Here is a 27,173-nt window from a genome sequence, read left to right on the forward strand (position 1 = left end):
ACCAAGTCTGTTGCTGACCTTTTGGAGAAAAACAACTACACCATGTGCTGGTCCACGTGAGCTTTGAAAAAAGAAAACCCCAAACTTGACCCTCGCTTCATGCAGTCACCTTAATCCAATCAGAGAACCAAGACGAAGCACTGCTGGGCGCCTTAACGAACCCAAAACGAACTTTAAAAGAAGCTCTTCGTTTCTACAGCCAGCACTGCAATTTACCGCCAAACAAGTTTTGTGAATTACTCTAGGACGGGTCCACAGCTACTGGAATCAGAGTTTGCGATCTTGAAAAAGAGTACGGCAAGAGTGTTTTCTACTGGTAGAATTCACACAGTGTCAAGCCATTAGCCAATAAGTATTGTGATTACTCCACTGTGTGTCACAGCTACAAATCTATTGATAGTTAATGAGAAAAAGATTTGTGGACTAATGCTCCTGTTTTTCACAATTCTGTGGAAGCGTAAAACTAGTTAGCACCAGGAGAGTATTGGTATTACTTTGAAGGAGAGCATTTAATCAAGCGCAATTGCTTCGTGATGAAAATGCAAATGAAATCAGGCGAGTAATACTGCAGTAATGATGATGTGTTTATCAGCAAATGTCAGTAAAGTTCACTCTACCACACAAAAATGCAAATCAGAAATCTTCATCTTTCACCACAACATTCTCACATCTATGATTTTGTGTTCATTGTTTCGCACACACACACACACACACACACACATACATATCCTGAACAGCAGCACCCCATCCAGGCCAGTTGAGGCACCGACTCCCGTGTCTACTCTACATATACTGAAAGCGATTGATGATATATCTCTTGAGCGATGGTCATCAATGGGTTACTCAATGGCTCCATCTCACCTGCTGGAGGATCTTCATGTGTTGCCTCTGGAGGCAGTCTCTCTCCATTAGCACCCTCTGAAGGCGGAGCTTCTGTTGCAGCTGCTGCTGCTGCGTCATTGGTCCACCGGACATGGCGGGCTGAGGCTGTCAATCAAGTTTATGTAAATTAGATGTGCAAATCAGATTGACAGGTTATCAAAACATGTAAATGAAGATTAGATGAACAATAGGTTTTTGTGTCACTCCTTTGAGCATTCAGCCAGTTATCCGATGATCAAATAACTACCTATTTTGTATGTAAAAGACTAAAACTCTTTGGAAAATAAAACATTCTTATGAGAGGATCAGCACCATGGGACAAACTCCACAACTCCAATGGCACAAGAGGGGTTAAGGATTTTTCAGGTAATGTGTCATACTGAAACAAGGTGTGAGCCCATTCAAAGGAACCCCCATCGTCATTGCAGGCTACCACAAGACTCACCATCACACCTATTAGTGTGGTGTCACACCACTTGGTATCCCTCTATTCTCTTGGTTTTAGGTGAACAATCCTAACAAGGGTCATAACATCCAAGTGGACAGGTGTAACCATATTTCTTATAAAAGAAAAAAAAACTTATTCTGGTTGAGACATATTTTTTTAGAGTAAGGCCTATTGCCAGATAAGTTGTAATTCTGTAAGACATGTATGTCATCAAGACCACTTTTAAGACAAAACACATATGTTTTTGGTTAGAGGTGATGTTAATGATTGTAGTCCAGCTTCACTGTCTAATAGAGGAGGGGACAAGTCCTTACCCCTTGGGGTGGGCTGAGGGGTGCTTGTGACTGGGGTTGTGAGCTGGGCTGGCCAGAGGTGGATGTCTGGGCGGCCGGATGCGCCGGTGGGCTGGAGTTGGTCTGTGACTGGGAGAGGGCTGCCGCTGCGGCTTGGACCGTTCCTGGGGCTCTCATGGCTACCAAAGACAATTAGGAGATGAAAGACCATATTGGTGAAGAAGAAGAAGAGAACAAATCAAGTATACAACTTTATCATCATGCCAAAATGCAACAGATCATTTACCAGCAACATCATTTTTCATTTACAAAAATAAGAATACTTACAGCTTACATCAGCATTGAAATATAGATAAAGTCCAACATTTTCACATTTTGATGTGGTCATACACTCACAATATGTCAAATACTCTGGAAATCAAAATCCAATAATATTCAATCAATTTGTATTGCAGTGTCATCTTCTGGTACACCAAATAAGAGAAAGCATGACCTCACAATACATCATGCATGCATCATTTGCTTTTATTACAATTACAAAGTGTGCACTGCTCTTTTCTACTACATTATCAATGGTACACATATTTTATATTATACTCACTTATTTGTCTTTTCAAATCAATTTTGTTCGAAAAGTTGAATTGATAAATGTCAACTTGTAAATGTATTTTCTTTTATCAATGAAAATAAAATGAAATTGAATTGAATTGCATGCACATAAGGATATCTTTGTCATCTTTGGATTTGTAGTCTTTTTCAAAACATGGCATAGTAACACACTTTGCTGAGAGGAAAATGAACACAATAGTACGATATCATATCTTAGTCTTAATGTTATCCATTATAGGTGTCCTTTGACCCAGTTCCATTGTTCAAGACATAATGCATTCCAGAACGTGGCTTGAGTGTACATTACCAGGAAATCTTTTACCCCCATCAATATCTAATTACAAATAAAATGACGCACATGTATCAAACAGAATCATGTCAGGAGCATATGTGTGTATGTAATTGAGATTATGCTCCATTTTGAAGATGTAACCATCTCTTAAATCACCCTAAATCTATCTTGCTCCTCTGGGGATGGGGGTGGGGGGGTTGCTCGTCCTTTATTCACAATAGGAGAATGGAAGCAAGCAGGGGGGAATGATCGCTGCTGGTTGGAAACGTAATGTTTTTCCACGACACCGTTTATCAATCATCACCCTAGATGGACAAGCTCCTATCTCTAAATGGCCGAGCTTTCTCCCAAGAGATCTGGGTCGCCACATCAACTCCACCATGACCCGTCGTCACACGTGTACACCACTACTATACACACAAGCCTTGGCAGAGAGACTGTGTGCTTAATTTAAAGGGATGATACAGTTTTTAGTATAGATGGGGCTGCAGGTTTCTAAGTTTGTTTGTGTGTATGTGTTTGAGAGATAATAACCTCTTATGGACCCTCCTATGAAGTATCACAGAACATGTAATTCTTAGAGGAATTCCCAGTTTTATTTTATGAAAATTGGTCTTGAAATGGCCGAGATATCCAAAAAAGCAACCCTTATAAAGTGACAGGCCAAGACTTTTATTAGGAACTCTATGTTTTACCTTGTTTTTTTGGATATCTCAGTCATTTCAAAACTGATTTTCATCAAATAAACTTTCAATTTCCCTAGAATGTTATGCTCTTTAACATTTGATAGAACGGTTTCTAAATATCTCACAAAACATTAAAAGCTGAATCCTCATCTCAACCAATACTATACCAGCCCTTTAAGTATAAACAAGCAAGAGGCTCATACAGTATACGTGTACACTGCAGATTTAATCTCCACATTTGTAAGAATGCAACAATCCGATGTCAAGATAGTAGGTTAGTAGAGAGCATACAAGGTTCCACTGTTTGATTTAAAAAAAGAGGGCACCCATACGCGTACATACATTTGTGTGTGTACCGGAATGTTTATCTTCCTGCTTCATGGAAGTGAATGGTAACTGCATAATCTTATTTCTAGCAGTTTACTTGTCTTGTGTCTTTAACGTGTCTTGCTACTAATGATATGCAAATAAACACTACTGTAGTACTGAAATGATACACACCAATTTGTGAAAGATGTTGAGGAAGTCACGCACAACTACTGTATAATAAAACTTATCCCAATTTGTGTTTATTTCTGAAAGTGAAAATGCTGAATGCATCTCACACGACACATTTTATATCAAGACTTTCGAGTTTCCAGTGCAGATGAGAAAATAAAGTGTAAAAGAGAACTTGGCAGCCTTATGGGTCACAATGAAAGACAAACATGCCAAGGTCAACCTACTGCTTGAAACTATGGAAACGAGGAAAATTGAAACATCTCTCAGCCAATCAATCTACTCATCTGTTTTAAACCAACCACCAGAGGAAAACAAAACAAACAAACAAACAAACAAATGGGTAGAGAATAGAATCGACATGGAAGCCACAGCTGTGATAATCAATATCGCCCTCACCGATCCTGGGGTCCAGCCACGTGGTCGATCTGTCGAGGTGATTAATGAAGTAGACCTCCCCCTCGGACGTGGCCGCCTGCTCCCAGTTCATGGGCAGCGGGCCCAGGTCCTGCATGGATGGGAGGGGCTGCCCGTTGCCTTGCATAATGATCTGCTGCACCTGTTACGTAACAATAATGATGATGATAATGATGATGATGATGGTGACAATCAGAACATCAATGATATGACTAATAATAGAAACAAGAACTACATTCAAATAAAAAGAATATTGACAAATAGACAACTGACAGTCAAAACTGCTAACCTGCTTGCTCTAATCTAGTAGTCAAGTTTTAGCACTTTTTTTTTAAGTTCACTTCTCAGATGTCATACTGAAATATGCCTATGTCATTCATGAAGATATTTTCAACAGTGTATGGAGAAAATCTACATAATGTTTGTTCCGAAATATTTATCTAATACATATAATGTTTTGTGTATTATAGACTAGCAGATAGGAAGAGTTGAATTTATTGTATAAAGCTCTAAGAAAAAATATGACCAATGTAGGCAATTTAATAGTGAAACAGTTAAAAACATGAAGAAATGTTGTCTGATATGCCAAATAAATCATGAATATAGAAAAAAAAGCAGAAAATAATCATTCATGTTCTGGATAAAGCAGAAGTGGACTGTATGAATATCTCACATTTCAATTTGAAAGCATATCAACTGCAGTTAAAGCTGTGAAAATTTTGCTGTCTAGCTTCATGCTATAAAGAGTAAAAGTACTTTTGCCTCTTCAAAACATCTCATACAGGAGCTCTTTGATTGCATAAAGGGGCAGAGAGCCCCGAAACGAAAACAAGTATTATCCCAATGGGTCACAATTCAATAGGCAAATCAATAACATTCAGGCAGTACTGCTACAGTGCTTTTGGGGGGGCTTATTGTCAGGACTGGATTTGGAGAAGCAAAACGTTCTTAGAAGTGCTCCTCTGCCGAAAAACTCACAACAGCGCACAAGAGCCTCTATATCTTCTATTCTTTCCTTAGAACTTTATTTTCTTATTTTGGTATTGTTTGGTGGTGTTCTAGGGTCATGCTTGAAAAGGCATCCAAGAACCCGTAGACATAATGCCATACACTGACTTCCACAAAAGAGCATTGTAAAATGTGCTACAATGACATACGAATCTACATCGGGACAAACTTGTTTACGGCTCTTATCATAGAATTTACAAGAGCCAACCCTCCTTAATACACAAACATGCAGTACTCAAATGCACTATCTCCCCAAAGCATCATACAGTGTTCATATTACTATAATACAGAAATTGACTCCTTTTTTTTTCCTACAACTTCATGTACTACAGCCTTATGAAATATCTTGATGTTGCACAATAAATAAGAAAAATACAACTATAGGTCCCACAGACTGTTTTTAGAATACTAAGAAGCTCAGACATCAAGCACATAATAAAGAGAACAAAATTATTTCAACGTCGTAAGACACCTTTCATTCGTTTTAACTCCAGAAGGGGTCCAAAGCATGTTTGCCAGGTATATTTCAGTGTGATACATCAATCTCTGTGAACACGAATGAAGTGTTATGGTTGACTAGGGATTGAATTTACAGGCAAACAATGGGAAGAATAAAACCACAAGAAATATGATGTGTCAGAGAGTGATTGAGTTTTGCTATGTTTTTTTTTTTTTTTTGCACCCTCATTTGAACGTTACAAAGTGGTACAAAAGTTTAGAAAATAAAAATCTAGATTTTAACAAAAATCAATGATCATTCTATCACTGTCTTCACCTGCACATAATACATTGAAATCATGCTTTTGCTAGTAGAAAGAAAGACTAAAGAAAAAGAAAAAAAGATTGCACATTGTGATAGGAATCCATTATCTCTACAACCATGATTATCCTTCTGATAGCCCTAAAATTTTGAGAACCATTTGTTTTCAATCTTCCGGCCGTAAAACGCAATTGTCATGGTGCAGATATCAAGAACAATGACTAGTGATCAACGTGACTTCCCTGAGCTGTAGAGAAATATTTATACAAGTTACATGCAAAAGAGGGTGGCGATGTGAAGATACTTAAAAAAACTGTTCATGTTCTACATATCCTTCCCATGATTCACTTCACTAAATATAATGCTACTGTAGCTTTGAATACAAAAAAAAGAGAAAAACACTGCCACGCTGCTCTTGTCTCTGCATCAATCAATGACGGCACACTATGGACATCCAGCTTGTTATAGCAGGGGGAAAAACCTCTGGCACTTTAGCGAAGACAAACAACATCCACTCACTTCGCGAGTTATAAATTTGACACAGTGATGTCATTTTCAAACATACTGATAAAGTGTGCACCCCCACCCCCCCCCCCATTCCCTTTTATGTACCTATCATTGGGGTTTACTTCTCTTACTGCATATACTTCGTTGGTCAGTTTCAATAAAAATGGTATTTGTCAATATGTGAACTCTGACAATTATAATTTAGCATGTTTTGGTTTTTTTTTTTTTTTTTTATTTGGGGGGGGGGGGGGTTGGCAAAAATATATGCATGGTTTCATACTTCGATACATGTCTCAAATTGATGTATGATGCCTTCGCATCTACCTCAGACTGTTATTTCACAATCTATTTCTTCCACAGCACTATTTTGATCCTTTCTTCATTACATGGGGGGACTTTGGGCTTTGCCAGTCTCCAAAGGAAAACATGCCTAGCCTATTCTTGCCAGTCACCGACCTACATTAAAATCTTCAAAAAATGGCCCCTCATCCTCACCTGGTTGTTATTTGAATTGGTGTTGACTTTGTTGAGCTGGTTGTTAGCCAGGAGCGGGTTTTTCCTTGGATCTTCCCAGGTCGTCTGTTGTCTGTTGTGGCTGTTGGATAGAGCAAGCAAACACAAACACAAGTAAATACCCAGATTAAACCCTCCATAATAAATGTGATGACGATTCACGCAGGGGTCACACTTAACCTTTTTTTTAACTAGCCAGGTGGACTACTTAGAATCAATTTTGACACTGAAGCAATATTTTGGCTAGCCAGACGGACTAGTAACTTCAGAATTTTACGATTTTTAGCTAGTCCGACGTGATTTTGGGTGGCCAATGGCCACCGGACCATCGCCAATTTCGAACCCTGCAGAGTCCCATGTATTCAAATTGATTGTGATCATATACTGGTCTCATCATCAAGCATCATCAACACAATACATGTCAACATGGCATCATGATTCATCATTTATTTTCATCATCTTGATGTCCCTGACAAACTTTGACCAGGTTTAGATGAGTTATGTTGTTATTTTCTATTTCTGCTTGACATGGCATGACTGCTTACATGTTTGTCATGTGAAATTTTATGCCAAAACAATATCAATATCACTTTTAAAAGACGATTGAAAAGCACATATTTTTAATGTTGACAATTTCAAGGAAATATCAAACATGCAAATACACTTGAAAAAAAAAAAGTCATTCTCTAATGAAGAATGTAGTAGGGATAGAAATATTCTGTTGGTAAGCCACCAATCACGCTATCCCTGCAAAGAAAGACACGCATCAGCTGAGACCTACAACACTTGACATATTTGTGGCTTACATCACGAGAGTCAAAATATGTTTCACAATACATGACACTGGCAAACATATCGTTTCACAAGTCTACTCTCACGATTGTAGCATGAATGGCATTTGTACATGTACGAGAGTGTTCTAAAATGGGACCATCCCATCCATCGACAATGCAAACAGGTAACTACAGAAGCTCCTATTTTTCACGATCGTCACTTTTCGCAAGCTCGCTAGTCACGCACTTCCAAGAACAACAAGCCAAGTCATTTGGTTCACCTCACAGATCAATAATGCCGACAAGCTCCTGCAACAAGGTCACAAGAACCTTCGTGACTTCTTGACAATTTACAAAGCATACATGATCACATGAAGCACTGTAAGGAGCACTAGAATAGTGCATCCTAAGTCTTTTTTCCCCCCTGAATCTTTTATTTCCTTCTACAAGCAAGCTTATTCCATATTTGCTATTCAGGGCCTTTCATGTGCAATGAATCAATGCAAAAGTGCACAATAATACGACACACTTGATTCTTTCAATCAAATGCGAACGCAACTAATTGAATGGTAAATGAAGCACGCCCTGAACAGTACAGGGCCTCTCTTTCGGCCTAGTGTCGCAGAATAGCTCTTCCCTGTGTGATCACAAGAAAACTTGTCATTCTGAAATATTCTTTCTCATACATAAATCTAAACGCAAGTGACAGTTGAATGGACTGTTTAAATGAACTATGGGATACACAAGAGGGAGATCTGTATCGGTACCATACATCAAGAAGTCAAGATGAATAGTTTTATGAGATACAGTTGTAGGCTCCCACAATTAAGTTTAACTTTTCCCATACTCATCAGGTAGCCAATCCTGATGATCCCACCAAATGTAACAAATCTAACTTACTTCAGTTGAAAACCAATCAGAATTATGATAAAGAAAGAGTATTTGACCCTAAAATAACAGTCACAAAAAGTACAAGTACAAAGAGAAAATAAAGATATCTTTGTGCTACCAATGCACCGCTATTGATAAGAAATGGTATATAAAAACAAGAAGCAAACAAAAGAATCATATTGTATATCACAAGAGCTATCTATTCACATATCAAGCGTCTTTTATGTAGTGTATCTGGTTGCTCATAAGACATAGAGTACAGTAAGTACATTATGCTGCAAAAAAATAAAAATGTCTCTAATTTATATAAACCTAATTACTCTGTCAACAAACATGAGTGAGATTTTCCATCTTCAATCTTTCCATTCTTATATTGTGTGGCTTCATTGATATACAATAGACTAGTTTTGTTCTGATTTCAGGGTATTACTCCTGGATGGATATACATGATGCTGCCTTCACAGGCTGGATGCCATGGAGACAGGGACCGCATCCGCAGATTTACAGCTGGCCCTCACTACTACCAACAACGGGATCGTCATAATGGGCGTGTCCTTATAAGGCAACACAGTGGAGGAATGGGCCCCTGTGGTTAAGGCACAGATAAATCGGGAGATTGGGTGGGGGGGGGGGGAAGCAGTCATAGGGTAATGAGGACTCTGGTTTGAGCCAAATTTGCTTGAAGTCCAAATCTCCCTCTGGTGCCCCCACATCCCCCCACCCCACCCACCCCCCCCCCTTCTCTGTATCTTTCTGTCCTGCATCTATTTGTTTCTTATTCTTGTTTTCTACCAAGCTGTCTCTCTATATGCTTACAAAAATTTGTATATCCATCCTCTCTCTTTGTGCACTCGTCTCATAGCCATATGTCTATTTTCCTATCTGATCATCTTTTCGTTCTCTCTATATACAATATTTACCTATCTGTGCTTACTAAGGTCCCTTATATTCATGATATTTATCTGTCTTTCTCTCTCTCTCTCATAAATCTTTTTGCTGATTATCTTTGCCCGATTTAATTTTCTCTCTTGCATTTACCTCCCATTAGGGCCTATATAATATCTTTCTCTCTCTCTTAAAACAAAAAATTCACACATACTTTTATATGGTCAAGCATCTTCTTTGGCACTCTCATCTGTTTAATAAATCCTCCCCTCTTTTTCTAATTCCTCCCCTCCCCAACTCTCCAGTTTTTCATGTTTTGCACTTAATTACAAGCTGTAATTGAGAAAAAAAAGGTGTCTCATATTTGTAAACAGGGTTAATAAACACACAGTCATTTAATAAACACATGAAACATACAGGCTGAAAATATCCACATGCATAGTCAACTTGTTCTGTTGTGGAAGAGTCATGTGTGTGTGTGGGGGGGGGGGGGGGGGGAGATATACATTGAGCATGTAGCGCAACACAATGTTGGCATACCGTGGCTTGTTTTGTTTGCATAAGACAGTAGAGTGTACATGATCAATACATTGACATTTTGTTACAGTGAATGCTACATGTGTACAATGAATGGCAAGAGAAGTTAAACCCACCAAGCTAGCCTTTTAGCAATGACTACATAGTGCTTTTAGTTCATCGTTTGCATTGTTATTGTAAGGCAAGTGATGGCAGGATGGTGACTTCATGTAAGGTGTATTGATTGAATGTACCAAATGTCTCAACATAGCATCATCAATTTCACATAAATGCATCATACAACAACTGGTTATAATTCACTGTTCACATGGACTCTGTATGGAAACATTTACGGGAGTAGTATTGAAGAAAATTATGATTTTTTTTTTAACCACATGACATGAAATTTCCTTTTTTACACTTTCATAAAACTTAGGCCTACACTTTCCTGTTTCTGGATTACTTCATTCCTCAATATCAACTTGAATATTGAACATGGACATACCCTCTGACAACATGTGAAAATTTACGCGATCATTAAGCTTTTCCACCTTATCTGAAATCTACTACACTACTTTACAGCATAAGGGTTGGTATAAAATGATAATCAGAGCCCAAATTGGATTAGGAGTTTGAGAACATTACATGACATGATAGGAAGAAAGACGATTTAATCGGTCAAGCTGTTACAATCTTCACATAATGAGCTCTATTCTATATCTCACCACAGAGGGTTTTTTTTTTTTCTCCCGCCTCTATCTTCCCCATCCTTGCCCTCTCTGCTCTGTGCTGCAAAGTCCTTCGACATAAAGTGCAAACTACAATCACCCATAATGATAGACAAACCCTCGACCAGATTACAATGCTGGAGAGACTGTGGACCTTAAAGGCAGAATTTATCATTTGCAGATGACACAAAAACCAAGCATTAGTACTTTCAAATAGTTTTATAAATGTGACTTAGGGATAGAAACAAACACTGTAAAAATTTGAATTCATATAATCAATGTTAAGTATTGTTAAATACACAAAATGTGAACAATAGTTATAATAAAAATGTTTCTAAACTAAACCATCTACAGTTACTGTTAACTGAGAAAAATACTGATATCGCCTTTTATTTTAGGCTTTATTGCGAAAAATTTTATACTGCAGGATGTTTCGTGATACAATCAGACCTACACATGTACATCAAGTGTGATATCTTGAACTTTTTTCAAATTACTTTTCCCAAAGGTAAACAGGACCTTTAAATGTTTAGGGCCATTATGAACGCTACCGCAAAGAGACCTCCCCCTCCCCCTCTTTTTTCAGCCAAGGCTCACTGTCTGTACTTTTTGAGGTTTCTCTAACCATTCAGGGCAACAAAAGAGGTGCCGATAGGGCAATTTGAAATCTTGCATTATACCCCCGCACAGAACATTACATTGTATAGGTATATCTTCGGGAAAACGAGTCCTCAATTTCATGGCCTAATTCCATCTTCAAATTGACCACGTCCATGATTTCGCCTCTCTCACCCATTCATGGGAACTTGCCCCCTGTTCAGACGCAAGCCAGTTTATACCAAAACTCGATAAAGAAACGACGTATAAAGAATCATCGTATAGCCGACAGACCATTACAGACGCTAATCTCAACCATTCTGGAAAACGTCGAATAGATAATAATGCAGTTTTGTGCGCGCTCCCATTAAGCCCCACCCAGTCATACCGTTCTGTGGTCGCCATACGTTCAAACACACAATGGACACGATGGAATGCTGATTCGTAATCAAGTTCTAGTTCGAAACGATGCTCTGACCACGGTTTCGAAATACGTCGTTTCATTATATGTCGTTTCGTTAGCATTAAGACGTAGAAATTCATCGTATAGCTATACCGTTTTGATATAACTACACTGTTCTAGTATACTGAAGTAATTTTTTTGCGTCTGAACACCCTGTTGAACAGCACCAATGGTCGGTACACTGCAATGCTTATACTACTGTATTTCTTTCCCCCATAATCATTCTGATTCAGACTATAAAAAAAAAAGTTTAAAAAAAGAATTGTCGTGCCAGTAGTTGTATGAGTTGTGTAATCCCAACTTCTTTCATGCTCACTCATCCATGACCACTGACATCATGAGAACCACAGCTCATATACCAATGACTCAATGTGAGAAATTGCAGGCATTCAAGATTCCCCTGGGTCACAAAATTTGAAGAGGTGACCTAAACTTGCCCCATACTCAGGATTAAAGGGAGAAATGTCGACAAGCACTTATATGTGGCATCAGGAAAACAAGTCCAAAAGTGCAAAATAATGTTCTGTAAAAAACAAGGTCACTGCTACTTCCTTACATCTGTTCACATACATGCAACCATGGAGCTACCAAATCTAGGCCTACATTGTACCCAGTTTGTGTGAGAGGCTGTCAGGCTACATTTATCCTACATGCAAATGTAAAAAGATATGGTTTGAAGGCCATTCCTCAGGATGTTGCATACACCTTTAAAAAAAAAATCACATTTTATAACTATGATTTGTGAACTGTCAATGTACCATTGCTATGCGCTGTTTGACATGGGTTAAAGGTCATGTTTGCCTTTGGGAACAGTGATTTAAAAATGTTTAAGACATCACATTTGTTGCAAATGTGTAGGTCACAGGTATCACAGAAAATCCTACCATTAAAAAGATTTTTGCAACAAAGCCTAAAATATAAGGAGATATCACTATTTTATTAAACCATAACTGTAGACGGTTTAGTCTGAAAACATTTTCATTATAACTATTGTTCACGTTTTGTATATTAACAATACTTAACATCAATTATACTGGTTCAAATTTTTACATTGGTTGTTTCTATCCCTAACTCACATTTCAGAATTATTTTGAAGCACAAATGCTGGGTCTTTGTTTCATCTGCAAATGGTAAATCATGCCTTTAACCTATATTGTAGGCACCCCATATAAACATGTTTCACAATGGCTTTGCATTTATCTACTTCACAGAAAAGGCGTTTGTGGCTCAAATGTCTTTCAACCTGGCATTTTAACCACAAATGAAAACACAGAACAATCTATTGCTGAAAAATTTGGAACGGTGATTATACCTTTAAGACGCACTATACATAGTCACACCTATGCTGGAAAAGACTGATAATTTCAACACATCACAAATGCAATGTTCGTGTGTAGCATCACCAATATGAAGACGCTTCCCCATTGCAACAAATCAGCCCTAAAACTCTTTTAATGCACATATATATGTAGAGTACATTATTATTATTATATGCATCATCAGATTTATCATTGTCTCAATCTATTATTTATTACCATGCAAAAGCAATTAAATGTGCACTGACTCACAGGCATAAGATGGGTCTTTGTAGCTTGTTATCTGTCCATCTTCTAGAAAGAACAATTTGAAATGTCGCAATATCAGTACCAAAGCCATTCCCTAGACAAACAAACATACAAACACACAAACACACACATGCACTACAATTATCTACATTACGATGAAGAACTCATCTTGCACAGTAACATACTGCATTTGGAAACACTCTAAGGATTGCATATACAGCAAACACATACATCTACTACACACAGATACAAAATAAGCTCGACACCAAGTCGTCATCGACAAGTTAACAAACTTCAGAGTGTATGAGAATATCAAATTTGATTACAGCAAAATATTTTCTTCAGTGATCCTCATTCAAAACCTACTCATGGCAAACAAATAGGCCTACTCTACACCTTTTTTTTTTAAAGGACCAGCGGTGCTCCGCAAACACACTTTAGGCCTAATAAATAGTCCGCAGAAGTTCAGGAGGAGAACAACTTTTTATAAATAGCGGCACTTACCACAAAAAAAAAAAAAAAAAATCCATATTCCACCTGAATAAACTGTGATTTTGAGAAGTTTGATCTTTTACACTCCATTACCAATGTTTTTTTCTTCTGCTATAAAGCCTCTCCCTTACAGCAAACAGAGAAACTTTGACGTATTTAATCATCCATCGATCACAAGCGGAGAGCCAGTCCCTCATTGGCCGAGAAGCTGAAATTTATTTCTTATTCTTAGTCTGTCAACAGGGGACATGGTATTGAGGTGTATTTATCATTTATCACTTGTCAGTTAATAAAATTCTTAACACCCATAGTTGAGATCAGAGGCAAGAGGTTTTAGGGTGAAATGCCAAATGGATATTTGTGATTTCATATTAATATGGATGACTCAATGGATTTGTCTTGATTCAAGAAATCGATGGCTGTTTTTAAGCCCTGGGTGCCATCAGAGGTCATGTTTAAAGATTAACAATGTTGAACCGGCTTTGACTTGCTAGGAGTGGGATAGGACCATGTCACAGGTACAATATGACGGACAAAACACACCAAATGAAGGGCAGTTCATGCTTTAAAATTCACATTACCACATTATAAGAGAAAAAAAAATGGAAAAACATGTTTTCGATGGAGCAAACTGCATGGAAAATGTTATACATATTGCCTGCCAACTCCAGTTCTTACATGTACTTCAGAAAGAAGTGGCTCAATACCCTTATCCCTTGAGTCTCCAGGATCTATTCATGGAGAGAGCACAAATAGGTACGAATATCCAATAACACGGAGCAAAAAGGGGGACACAGGATTTTCCGACAACATAAACAAAATACAAACATAAAACAAAAAACAGTCAGAGAAAGATGAGAGAGATTTTGTGAGGGTGGGGGAAGTCAGCATTCCCCTCGGGGTAAACTCGGGCAAATATTACATTCTTCTCTCAAGTTTGCCTATGCTGTGTTTTTCTGCAGTGATTTTCGTATGCTCTTTTTTTATGAAAACGCAAACAACTCCTTGGATTTGAATGGTAATCAGTCTAGCAAAAACTGTTTTTGTGTGCTGAACGGAAACAGGGCTGTGTAGTACTTGCCCACAGTACAGCCTACTGCATTCACGTTCTCACAAGCGTAAAAGTGCCTACAAAGTGCACCGCACTTCATCCGAGGGAGAAAAAAAAGAATATCTTGTTTTGTGACCCTCTCTGTGAACTTGTGAGCCAGTTTCTGTCAGGTTCCTATTCTCTCTTTAGTGTTTGTGTATGTGTGGAGCACTACAACACACTATTTTTGGGTCTGCAGCAACCATACTTGGCACCCCTTTATAGCACGAGAAAGAGATGAATGTGAACTATACCTATCACCACTCACTGACTGAATGCATGCATCCTTACAAATGATGTCTATTGTCTTTGCTTCCTCGCACGCCTCCACATTTCTTCAAACTTCTGGAAATTTTATGATGTAAATGACTCAAGACAAACCATCAGCACATGTCTCTACTTTCCTCTTTTCTTTACTAATGAAATAATGGTGACATATTGTCAACCACCAAGGCAGCATATAATACCATTCTCTCACAGGAGTCAACAAGGATTAAAGGTCTGAACTTGGGTCTTGTGGCATTTCGCATAAAACATGACTGGCTGATAGTTCTTCCTGTTACTAAAATGCAGCAGGTGTATGCGTACTATGAGGTTCCAGTGTCACATTCCAGTTTCTGGTGACAGTCTTTACCTTGTACACTCTACTTTAGTACTTTAAAACAATACAGGCTGATGAAATATGAGCGTTTCTCTTGTATGACCTACTAAACATCAAAGTTATCATGAATAACATATTCTGATAATGGAGAGCTGAGGAGAAACAAAACACACCTAAAATATGCAAATTTATCATAAAATGTATCTTTCATCCTTATCACTCACCATCTACCAACTTCCTCACACAGCTATTAGACTGTGATGCACTTTGTTCAAGTCTATATACCCCTTGGTATAACATGTCTGGGCTACATTATTATATCCATGTTCTTTTCCCCTAACACATGAGGACTACTCCCTCAATCTATCTATTCCCCTGCCCCTCTCCCTTTTTGTAGCCCCTCCCCCTTTTTTACCCCCCCCCCAATCCCTTCCGTCACTTTTCAAAGTCAAACCTCAATCACCAAACCAGAACCCTCAAATTAAACGGTGAACGAGTTAACCATGGCACCACGATAGAGCTCGCGAGCGTCATGGATAACAGAACCAGCCACTGAAAAGACCGGTGTGCTGGTATCTCCGCTACCACCAGACCGAAAGTTCATCAGATTCAGCAAGTACTGAGAATCCATCCATGTATTAGGGCACAGGGGCCTATACCGATGTGTTATAATCAGTATACTTTGGCTTTGACGCCTTTCCCAAAAGGTTAAAATCTGTACACGCTGGCATATAGACAGGCCAATACACATCTTGTACCTCCACCAGCATACAACGGTGCCATATGCTGCATTTATACACACAAACAAATCATTCTCCATATAAACCAGAAACACAATTTGAGTAGCGAGCAGATGGCAGAGTAAAGGTCGTGACAACATTACATGTAGGCATCAGAGTCTGTCAACTAGCAGTAAAACATCACCATGTGTTTGATACACATGGTAGGTTTGGCTTAATCATCAAGAGAAAGAAAGTTTGCATGCAGTACGTGGTGACAAGGGTTACTCAGGTTGTGAGAGAAGACAAAAGTTGTTATTGTTATTGTTATCATCATTATTATTATTATCATTATTATTATTATCATTATTATTGCTGTTATTATTATCATTATTATTGTTGTTATTATCATTGTTATTATTGTTATTATTATTATCACTATTATTATTATTATTATTATTACTACTACTACTACTACTACTACTATTATTATTATTGTTATTATTGTTATTATTATTATTATTATTATTATTATTATTATAATTATCATCATCATTACTACTACTACTACTACTACTACTAAGTTACTAAAATGGGAAGAGACGTAAGGACTATTCCCACACAAGAGTATAGGGTGCATATGTACAGTATCTCCACGCTGCCATTCACAATCTTATCTCAAACTCTTTTTTTTTTTCCTTTTTAATCTGTTGCCGCTTCACGGAAATCCGAAATACATATCGCATGCTCGGTGGTTTACGCAATGACACTCTTCCGCTGCCAAATATTGACTCTTCGGAAGAAATCGCTTGCACAACGTAAGGAACGGAAGTAGTTGAAGCGAGATTATCGCATGGCGACCCGAGTCTGGAGACACCATTCTGTGTTTCCACACCTTAATATTATCTGAGCAAATATGCACATTGACCACTCTGTGAAATTAGCTGGATTTACTTTGGGAGATTTTTTTAACGAGACAATTTACAAACATCCTATGTTGAGTTAGGCTATACTTACGAGTAGGCCTACCTCTAGTTCACACGGGTGCATATAATACATAGGGCCTATATGGATCGGCATAATACAAGCATTCCAGTCCATGGACCACACAGCTTTTTGTATAGGCCTACAGGTCTACATTCCTACACATTATTAAGTCCATGCAATATACTACGTTACGCAAAATTGTCCATATTAGTATACACCTTTGTCGTAGCACCAGCTTTTTGTATTTTCCATTCATTTTCATGTGCACACCTGGTACTGTTTTGGTGTCATGAAACCAAGTCATGAGTCTATGAGGTATTGCTGTTTCTCCCCCCCCCCCCCCAAAAAAAAAAAAAAAAATTAAAAAAATACACATACACATACACACACGAGAAAAAAACGTAATTCAAATGACTGATTGATTGTCCTATCAGAAGGTAACTGCTTAAAAAAATAAATAGTTCAAATATCCCATGCACAGTGCTTTATATAGAATTTCTTTGTACATGCAATTTTGATCTAGGTGTGAATACAAATAAATAAATCACTTGTATGATGTTTCGTTCAGCTACACAATCCTCTCATGTCAGCAATCTAAATGCAAAAAGCAGGTTTTTCCAAAATTTTTGACTGAATATTATCTACAACAAATGTGCGATAGAGACATGTCCCTGTATACAATATGACAATTTCTTTGTTACACGTAAAGTTAATGTCAACTCATTTTATCAAAGCACACAAGTGAAGTTACAATGAGAAATGTCGATAAGTATATTATCGTCGCTGGGGTGACAAGACCTTGTATCTTAAATTTTGGTGAAAATGACTTTTTTGGATTAATGGTCAGATAATCGGTTAAGTGATGTCCTGTCCAAATCCTAACTGTCTTACCCCAAAAATGAAGCCACTACGGCATGTCAAAGGAAATGCCATCATATTCACTGCAGTGCTTTGGCCGCCATGTTTTTTGGCTCTCCTGAACATTTGACATTTTGTAGATACGAGGTCTTGTCGGCCCAGCGACGATATCTGTTCGATACATATTGTAACCCACACAAGAGATGCTTGAAAATGAAAGTGACTTTTTTTTACAAAAAAGTCAATGTCAACTGGCTCATTATGTCGAACAGAACAAAAGTGCAGAAGGGGAGTTGGCGGAGGGGGATGGTGTACAGAAGAAGAGGCAGGTTTAACACACCAAGCTTGGGGTAACAACAAAGCAATTTGAGGGCCTGATTATAGACCCCTGAGTCACTGGCAGGGAGTTCAATGAAGGCCAAGTCCCTAATAGAGCAGCAGGGAAAAGTGAAACTGGAACCTAATCACAACATGACCCTGCCACAAAAATACAAGTCTGGGTATCAGGCAGGCCAGCGCGCTCCAATTACAAACGGGTATAAGTTTGGAAGGCTCCATGTGGGGATGTGGGGCAGAGTTAGGGGTGTGATGAAAAGGGGGAGAGGGTGGAGATGAGATGAATGGGCTGGGGATGGGGAACAGCAGGAGGAGGAGGAGGAAGAAGATGGGGAGGAGGAAGACGAAGAAGAAGAGATGGGGGAAGGGGAGAAGGAAGACAATGAGGAGGAGGGGAGAAGGAAAGAGAAGGCAAGAGAAAGAAGGAAAAGAAGAGTACAATGTATGGAAAATGTGCTATTTGTGTTGTATTGTATTTAACTTTGGCAAGGCAACTATACACACAATACCCCAAGGAAGGAGATCCGTCTACATGTATTTATGGAATAAGGAAGCAATCTCAAGAAAAATAACCCTCCAGTAGTCACTTGAGAACAGCTGAAGTTTAAAAAAAAAATAAATACACAAAACAAAACAAAAAAGACATGAGAGTATGAGCGAGCTTTAAACAGAAAAAAAAATAATACTTGAAAGTACTTTAGACATCAATCAGGAAGCAATTCACTCCAATGAACCACCACGTACTTCCTGAATGCCTGGAACACTTCCTATGTATGATTCGCTACCTGAGACCCTTTCACACCAATAAAATAACCCTATGGTAGTCAAAAACCAATAACAACAGACAAAGAGGAGCATTATTCATCTCACAACATGTAGAATCCTGGGTGCTTCAGTTCACTCTTCAACTGTCTGAAGATCTAATGAGGTATATGTTTTTATGAAGTACTGTTTCGGTCAATGATCCTTACACGGGTGAATAATTCAACACTCAGATATGATACAGACTTTAGAAGAGGAAGAAAGATATCATCTGCAAGATGACAACTCAAAGAAAAAAAAAAAAACACACACACACAAGTAAACCCCTAAATGGTTAGCCTTGTGCAAAAAGTACCCGTAGCATACATTCATATCACACTCCATCGATGGAAATTAAACCATGGCTCAAAAATAAAAACGAAAGAAAACCTGCATGGATATGGATTTTGTTCCCTTAGGCATGAGAGCATTCTCCCATTGCTATAATGCACTTAAGAACTCAATGGGGGGGGGGGGGTTACATCCACAAAACTACAACTCCACAAATACAAATTTATTTCATTTATTTGATACAGCTGCCACACAGCTTTTGAAACGTGAATTTCCTTTTTCCTAGATTTTTCTTCACAAAAAGGTGATGTCATTCCTCTGTCTAGCAATAATGAACGTGCAACTGACTGTAAAATGTATTAGCAGTAAACTCTTTTGTCATTATCACTCTTTCATCACATACGATTTACGAAAATGTCGCAATGAGCAACACTCATTAACCAATAATTCCTTTATAACTCCTTTCTGTTGTTGTTGTTGGTTTTTTTTGTGTGTTTTTTGTTGTTGTTGTTGTTGTTTTTTTTTTTTGTTTTTTTTTTTTTTTTGGGGGGGGGGGGGGAGGGAGGTTGCAGACTTTCAAATTGTAACCTGACAAAAGTCACCCACACAATGCCAGTATGTGAAATGAACAACAAAAAGATCAATGAAAATTTGACATGAACAAAAACTTTGAAAATAAATGACCAGCTGCAACAGTTCGTCAATGCAGAGAAGTATGAGTCATGGTGTAAGCTGCGTGTCACGCATTCACAAAGCATCCTCACTTTACATCCCCCCTCACATCCACATTTATTATACACAAACAAACACACACACACACACGCACACACAGATACTTCGCAGTCTACCGATACACCTGCCATTTGGATAAATGGATGGGGGTGGGGTTAGGGGCATGTCACACACGCGCTAATTAATGAATACACATTCAAACACAATCTCATATTTAAATGACTCATCGCTACAGGGGGGAACACCCACTGCCGTTAATTGGCCTTACCAACATATGACTGTGGACAGGCCAAATCAACCCTTGGTAGATCAATGGGTGACAAAATCAAACATGAATTGGCAAAATTAATACATCATAGCTGCTTTATCAAATCTCCTTTCATGATGCATACACAGTGTAAGCTGAGTTGTCAAGGTCATTATTTCACAAGGGAGGGAAAAAATTATTATTGTCTTCTAACGTGAAACTGGATTGCACAAATGTCAGTTTGGATGTTGCAACATTTGCACTGGCCAGCATTCATAGTGAACAAGTGGATCACTTGCATAATAGCCTGAATTAAATTGCTTAACTGCACAAAGGCCATATCTTTGTCTATGATATCACATCCCGTGCTGCAAATAGACACTCTATTCAGTCGTTTTACTTCATACTAAGAATTGACGCTGAAATTGAACAGAAAAAAAAAACCCTCATAAACTATGGATATTATCATTGGGCTGACATAAGTTATAAATGGCATGTTATACATGTGCAGCATATATCATGAAATGCAAAGTACTTTATGTACCATGGGCAAATATGTACTGATCAATCAAGTTTTGTTTAATCACACACGTACGCCGCGACAGAATTTCAACCCAAGTCATATGTATCACTATCAAATCTGTATTATATATCCAGGTAGTTGCACAATACCAGTGTGCCTATGATCTATAACAGAGCAAACGCAGGTTTACTAAGACAATTATTGTTGCTCTTTTATTGATAGGAGATACACACAGAATCATAAAAAAAAGGAAAGATGAAAGTAAACATCCACTGATAAGAAGACTCGAGTGTGATAGCGTGGTTGGATGCATGTTCGTACATGTTCATTCGCTCTGTTTTGACTGTTACAACCAAATGCCATACAAAGTCCATGTTTAGTCCATGACAAGGCTGTAGTGTACATGTGCTCTGATATAAATGTTCAAAGTTGTGTTTCTTTCCAATAATATGAATACAGATCTAAACATTTCCTGTAACCATCAGATAATGAATAGATTGGTTAGTTGATTCTAGCTCCAGTCACTGCAGGTGTATCCCCACATTAGCACCATATGAGCTCGAAACATGTCAATCTTGATCAGTTCAAAATACAGGTACCGGTATTGATTTAGACATGCCATTAAACAAAAAAGGAAAGTTTTTTTGTGCTCTCTCACCCCCCCCCCCCCCCCCACACCTACAGTACTTCACCTTGCAATGTTTTTGCCAGTAAAAGATACACCAGGTATATGACCGATCTATTGAGAACATCATTGTAGTGGTACATTTTAACTCCAGACACACATTTTTTTTTCTCCTTCTTTTGTTTCTTTTTGCCGGGCTCAGGCTAAACCACGCCCCCGAAGTGCCACATGAATGGCAGATTTCCGAAAGTTGCATTCAATGATTTCAATGGCGAGGAATGCCGAGTATGCGGCTGGAGGTCATAGTGCATTGTATGTTTCTATTCTCTTCTGCTATCCTCTCCACATGCACTGAACAAGACAAGTCAAATGAATATCAATGCATGACAGGAAGTTATATGTTGATTCCGCAAACAGATATTGAATCCTGATGTACAATGCGTGAAAATACAACCCAGTGGCAAACTAATTGTCTGCATGCAAATCTCCCAAACCCACAACTAAGCTTCTTTGCACTCTCAAATACTTACTCAACCTTGACATCTTCAAATACACATTCACATGATATATTTGATCACTTCATCGATCTTCACAGACACCCACACAAAAATAGTCCTTATTTTCAGTAATAGTTCGCTTGATATTTTTCCTGCTCTCACTATTTATAAAGAGTAATTAATGCCAACATTTAATATTATACAGTCAAACAGTCTAAAGGTTAATCAAATGACTCTGTGCGTGTCTTTCAATTATCAGGGTTAATTTTCCAGAACTATCTTTTCCTGATAGTAGACATGATATACAATGTATAACTGGGCACGTTTTATCAAAAGATATAATCGATTTTAAATTTCCTTAACACACAGGCTGCCATACACTTATGATTGAAATCTATATAATGTTATACTCTCATAAAACAGGACCCTCATTTACTATTTTAGAATCATGATAAAACACATCTGTATTTGCTCAATACGCGAAAGAAGGCCAACTGTTATTATCTGACATCTGTCCATTTATATTGAAACGCATTCTAAGCACCTTGTGTCAATCATAGCGCAAACTATCAACAATTAGAAATGTTTCTTCATGACTGCAACTGGCATTAATACACTCAATTTTGGTGTTTCTCTTTGTTTTAGAAGAATAGCAAACATCAGACAAGTTATCTGCACGTGTGGAGAATTTCCGGAGGTTTCTCTGTGCAGACTGCAGAGCTCTGTTACTTCGTGAAGCAGGACATGTTAGACTGGTATGAGGGAGCGCTGGAAAGAGAGCGAGAAGGGCATATGGTATGATCATGAACACAAACTCACACTCTCTGCGAGGAGGGTGTCGCTGGCAACACGACTGGCACAGGGAACACCGTAGGCTTCCACTGCAGTCGAACCCCGTACACCAGAGGAAGAATTTAAAGGATGGATCCCATACAAAATTCTCAACCATTACACGAGGGTTTATGTATTTGATTTATAGTAATATTTACCTGTGATAGCTCAAGAACTGTATACAGCATACAGTTGTATGTAAGGAAATAACAAGAGCTCAAAGACATCAATTTCAATTTGCTGTTTTAGGAAACTGAACCATTTCAGAAGACTAAGTGAACATTAAACCTTCATGAAAATGGGTAGGCCTACCAAATTGTGACCATCAAAAACATAATTTAACATGAAAATAACACTGTGGATTTAATTTTTGCAGTGCATGTACTACACCATCAAGATTTTTTTTTAACGTAACTGTGCAAAAGACAAATCTTTCCACTTCATTTCACATTTAAGAAATTGTGTTTCTTTAACGTTATTGTCAAAGAAACAAAGAACCCAAGAATCAGATGAGTAATAACTTGCGCAACACGATATGAGTGTTGGAAAACTTTCAACAATTGAAATTTCTGAGAATCATTTCAAAGAGTTACTTCAGTAACATGATCTTGATGACAAATGGCCACCTTGCCATCTCATCATATTCATTACTTGCTTTTTACAGACAATTCTCACCTTTATATTTTTCTGCACCATTTTTGTGCCTTGATCCACATGAAGTAACAGATTTTTGCAAGGCATCATATTGCAGAAATCAATTTCACAAACCGTTAATTTTGGGTGTGTATGAACGCAGCTACTTTCAAACTTAGCACTGCTATTCCATACGCCATGCTGACCCCCCCCCCCCAAAAAAAAAAAAAAATGATTATGCATGTGATTTGTATTCTCATGCGGGATTACTTTGATTTATGAAAGCCATCTGGCGATCACAGTATTGACTGCCTTCTGGTAGGTTGAGAGCATTAGCAAGAAAACTAGAAATGTCGCTTTGGCGACTGGTATGCCTCCGCCATAATGCATGATTTTCCCAATAGGTCTAGATAGTACATGTGGACAATGTGTGATTACATTTTCACAAAACTGGCAAAATACTGGAATGACAAGTTTGTCACAAATGTGTTGAATGTTCACCTTCCATGACGTAGGTTTAATTGGATGAATAAGAGAGCATGTATCTAGGGATTTAAGGACTTTAACTTGACTTTGAACCATTCATACATTTAGGCATTGAGTAATTTTCAAGGTACAGGTGTGGAGAAAAAGTGCAATTTCTGAATTGAATAGTAAATTGTTACCATTTTCATCTGGCCCTTGACCCTAAAATTCATGAGATAATTACTTTCAGGTAGAACATGCATAATATGTACTAAGTTTCAAGGTAACTTGAGCCATTTCCGAGATATGGAGGAAAAAGTTAGTTCAGCACTTTCAATTGATCTTTGACCTTTTGACCTTTGAGGCAAAAAGAGAAAAAAAAACTTTCCAGAGAATTTCTATTAGGTTACACATGCATACACCAAGTGTAAAAAAAATAACCCTGCTGGCATTGCATAAATATGAGGGTAATAGTAAAATTTTGAAGTGTTGCACTTGACCTTTGACCCCTGACCTTTGACCCCATGAACCCTACATTCTATAGATAATCACTTCCAGTCAGTACATGTATATACTATGTTCCATGAAGATACCTTGAACAATTTTCCAAGGTACAGAGAAAAAAAAAGAAGTTTTAATATTTCTACTTGACCTTTTGACCTTTGACCTCATGACCCAAACTTTCACCAGAGAATCTTAATTGGGTAATACATGTATACACTAAGTTCCAAGAAAATATCTTCAGGCATTCAATAGATATGGTGGAAATAGTAAAATTTTATGTATTTGACCCTGACCTTTTGACCTTTGACCTTTGACCTCATGACCCAAACTTTCACCAGAGAATCTTAATTGGATAATACACGTATACACTAAGTTCCAAGAAAATATCTTCAGGCATTCAATAGATATGGTGGAAATAGTGAAATTTTATGTATTTGACCCTGACCTTTTGACCTTTGACCTTTGACCTCATGACCCAAACTTTCACCAGAGAATCTTAATTGGGTAATACATGTATACACTAAGTTTCAAGAAAATATCTTCAGGCATTCAATAGATATGGTGGAAATAGTGAAATTTTATGTATTTGACCTTGACCTTTTGACCTTTGACCTTGAGCATGTGCACCCAAAAGTTGATAGGCACAACTTCACCCCCTAATACACATACATGCCAAGTTTCATTAGGATACCTCAACAGGTTTCGATAGTTACCTTGTCCACAAAATTCATTACGGACGGACGGAAGGACGGACGGACGGACGGACGGACGGACAACCCGAAAACATAATGCCTCCGGCACCACTTCGTGGCGGAGGCATAAAAAAGGGGGAGGAGAAATCAACTTCCAATACAATGTAGACTCTACCATTTCCTCACCCATCCCCCACACACACTCATGTGAACATATGTTTAAAGCAATTGTTTATTGTTTTATAACAAAACCTTTGATCCATGAAGCAGAACATGTCCATAAAACATGAGTATACACATGCCCCCTAAAACACTTTGAGCATGTTCTGCTTTTCAGCCAACATCAACATCAACATAGATCAGATCTTTATTTCTGTATTTTGAATCTCCAATAAATCAATCATACTGCTCATCATACTGCAGGTGCATCAATAATTATATATAATTGATATGTCATACTTAGGTTGAATCAAATTGTATTCCACTACCTTAAGTGCCTGATTGTATGAAAGTAAAAGGATACCTGTATGCAGGTTAATCACTTTTTGCCACAAATCTACAATATCCCATCAAATGTACAATATCTGACCATTTGAAATTAGGATATGCAATTTGAAATTAGAACAGATTCATCACAACTGGGACTGGATCTAGCTTCCTTCAAGTTTTCAATGCCATTATTCTTTCTTGTTTTCGGGGGTGGATATTTCTTTTTACCAGTTATTAGTTTTCCTTGTTCTGTCTGAATAGATCAAAAATCTCTATCACCCTTTCTGGGTCAAGGTACCAGTTAGTAGCACAAAAAAAAACAAATAAACAAAAAAACAGTAGGCCCTACATAAATAAAATTTCAAAATTATAATATAATGCAGGGTATTAACTATAAAGCAAATTCTATTTTCCTCAAGGTAAAGGCTTAGTTGCCTTAGGCAACCAGATGAATAAAAGTAGGGCCTACTTCAGCACATTACTTGAAAGATAATATTTTTTTGAATATTCTAAAGTGTGTTTTTCTGCTCAGTACCAAGTCTGTGGGATATAATAAAGGCACAGAAAGCAGTCCAACCCAACCCAATGGAGCCTTAAATCAGGATAACACAGAAATATTATCAATAGTTTCTGTGGCCTCTAATGAGCATAACATAAAGTTATTTTGCAGTTGGAGCTCCTTATCACCTTATCAAAAGCATGTACGTGTAATTCGATTCATAAAAAGTAGTAAACAGATCTATTAATGACTAAGAGGTCTTTCATTGCTGACTTGCTTACACCTTAACAGTTTGCCACGACAACGAGCAAAATGATGGACGACAATAGAGTCTACGATCAAAACAAGTCACAATTGTATCACGCTAACTGTGCACAAGTTCGCCATGCAACATTAGGCCTTTAAACATCCTGGACTGGAATCAAAGGATCTGTTTTGGTGGAGAGCACTGCTGCTGTGCAGGGGACAGGGGTCAAATGGAGTGCAACCCAGTTCAGAGGCGTTCTGTCTGCAGTGCGCTCCTCACCACGCCTGGAAAAAACACCAAAAATAATGATTTTTCCTTCTGCAAACAAGCCAACTTTTTGACAAGTAGAGGCATTGAGTAGACCTTGAGTAGGCCGATGCTAATTGGGCTGATCTACCTAAAATGGATTACTTCCACTCAAAGTTTGTAACCCCCCCCCCCAAGAAAAAAAAAGAGTTTGCCAAGATGCTCGTTTTCAGTCATTTCAATTTCAAGATTCACTGCAGCCAAGGAGTCATGATTTTTTCCCCTAATGTGCATTTCATGTTTCAGTCCCTTTAATGCTAAAAGTTTTGAAGCACTAAAACTTGTAGTGTAGTTTCACTGACAGAAATGTACAGTATTTCCAGAAGAATGATTTGTTCTTTATACTGCAGCAATTGACAAATGTTATCATATTGGTT

The 27,173-nt window shown here is 38.0% G+C and overlaps 1 protein-coding gene across 1 annotated transcript in view; it reads right to left on the reverse strand.

The window, feature by feature from the left end:
• Positions 1-27,173, reverse strand: part of LOC140244266 (transcriptional coactivator YAP1-A-like) — a 60,321-nt gene that overhangs the window by 24,250 nt on the left and 8,898 nt on the right. The window contains exons 2-5 of the mRNA XM_072323905.1: positions 6,896-6,995; positions 4,108-4,267; positions 1,645-1,802; positions 862-987 (exon numbers count right to left, since the gene is read on the reverse strand). Of these exons, the coding sequence (XP_072180006.1) occupies positions 862-987; positions 1,645-1,802; positions 4,108-4,267; positions 6,896-6,995 (544 nt within the window). The remainder of the gene's footprint in view (positions 1-861; positions 988-1,644; positions 1,803-4,107; positions 4,268-6,895; positions 6,996-27,173) is intronic.

The sequence above is a fragment of the Diadema setosum genome, chromosome 21 (genome assembly GCF_964275005.1).
Source record: "Diadema setosum chromosome 21, eeDiaSeto1, whole genome shotgun sequence".
NCBI lineage: Eukaryota > Metazoa > Echinodermata > Echinoidea > Diadematoida > Diadematidae > Diadema > Diadema setosum.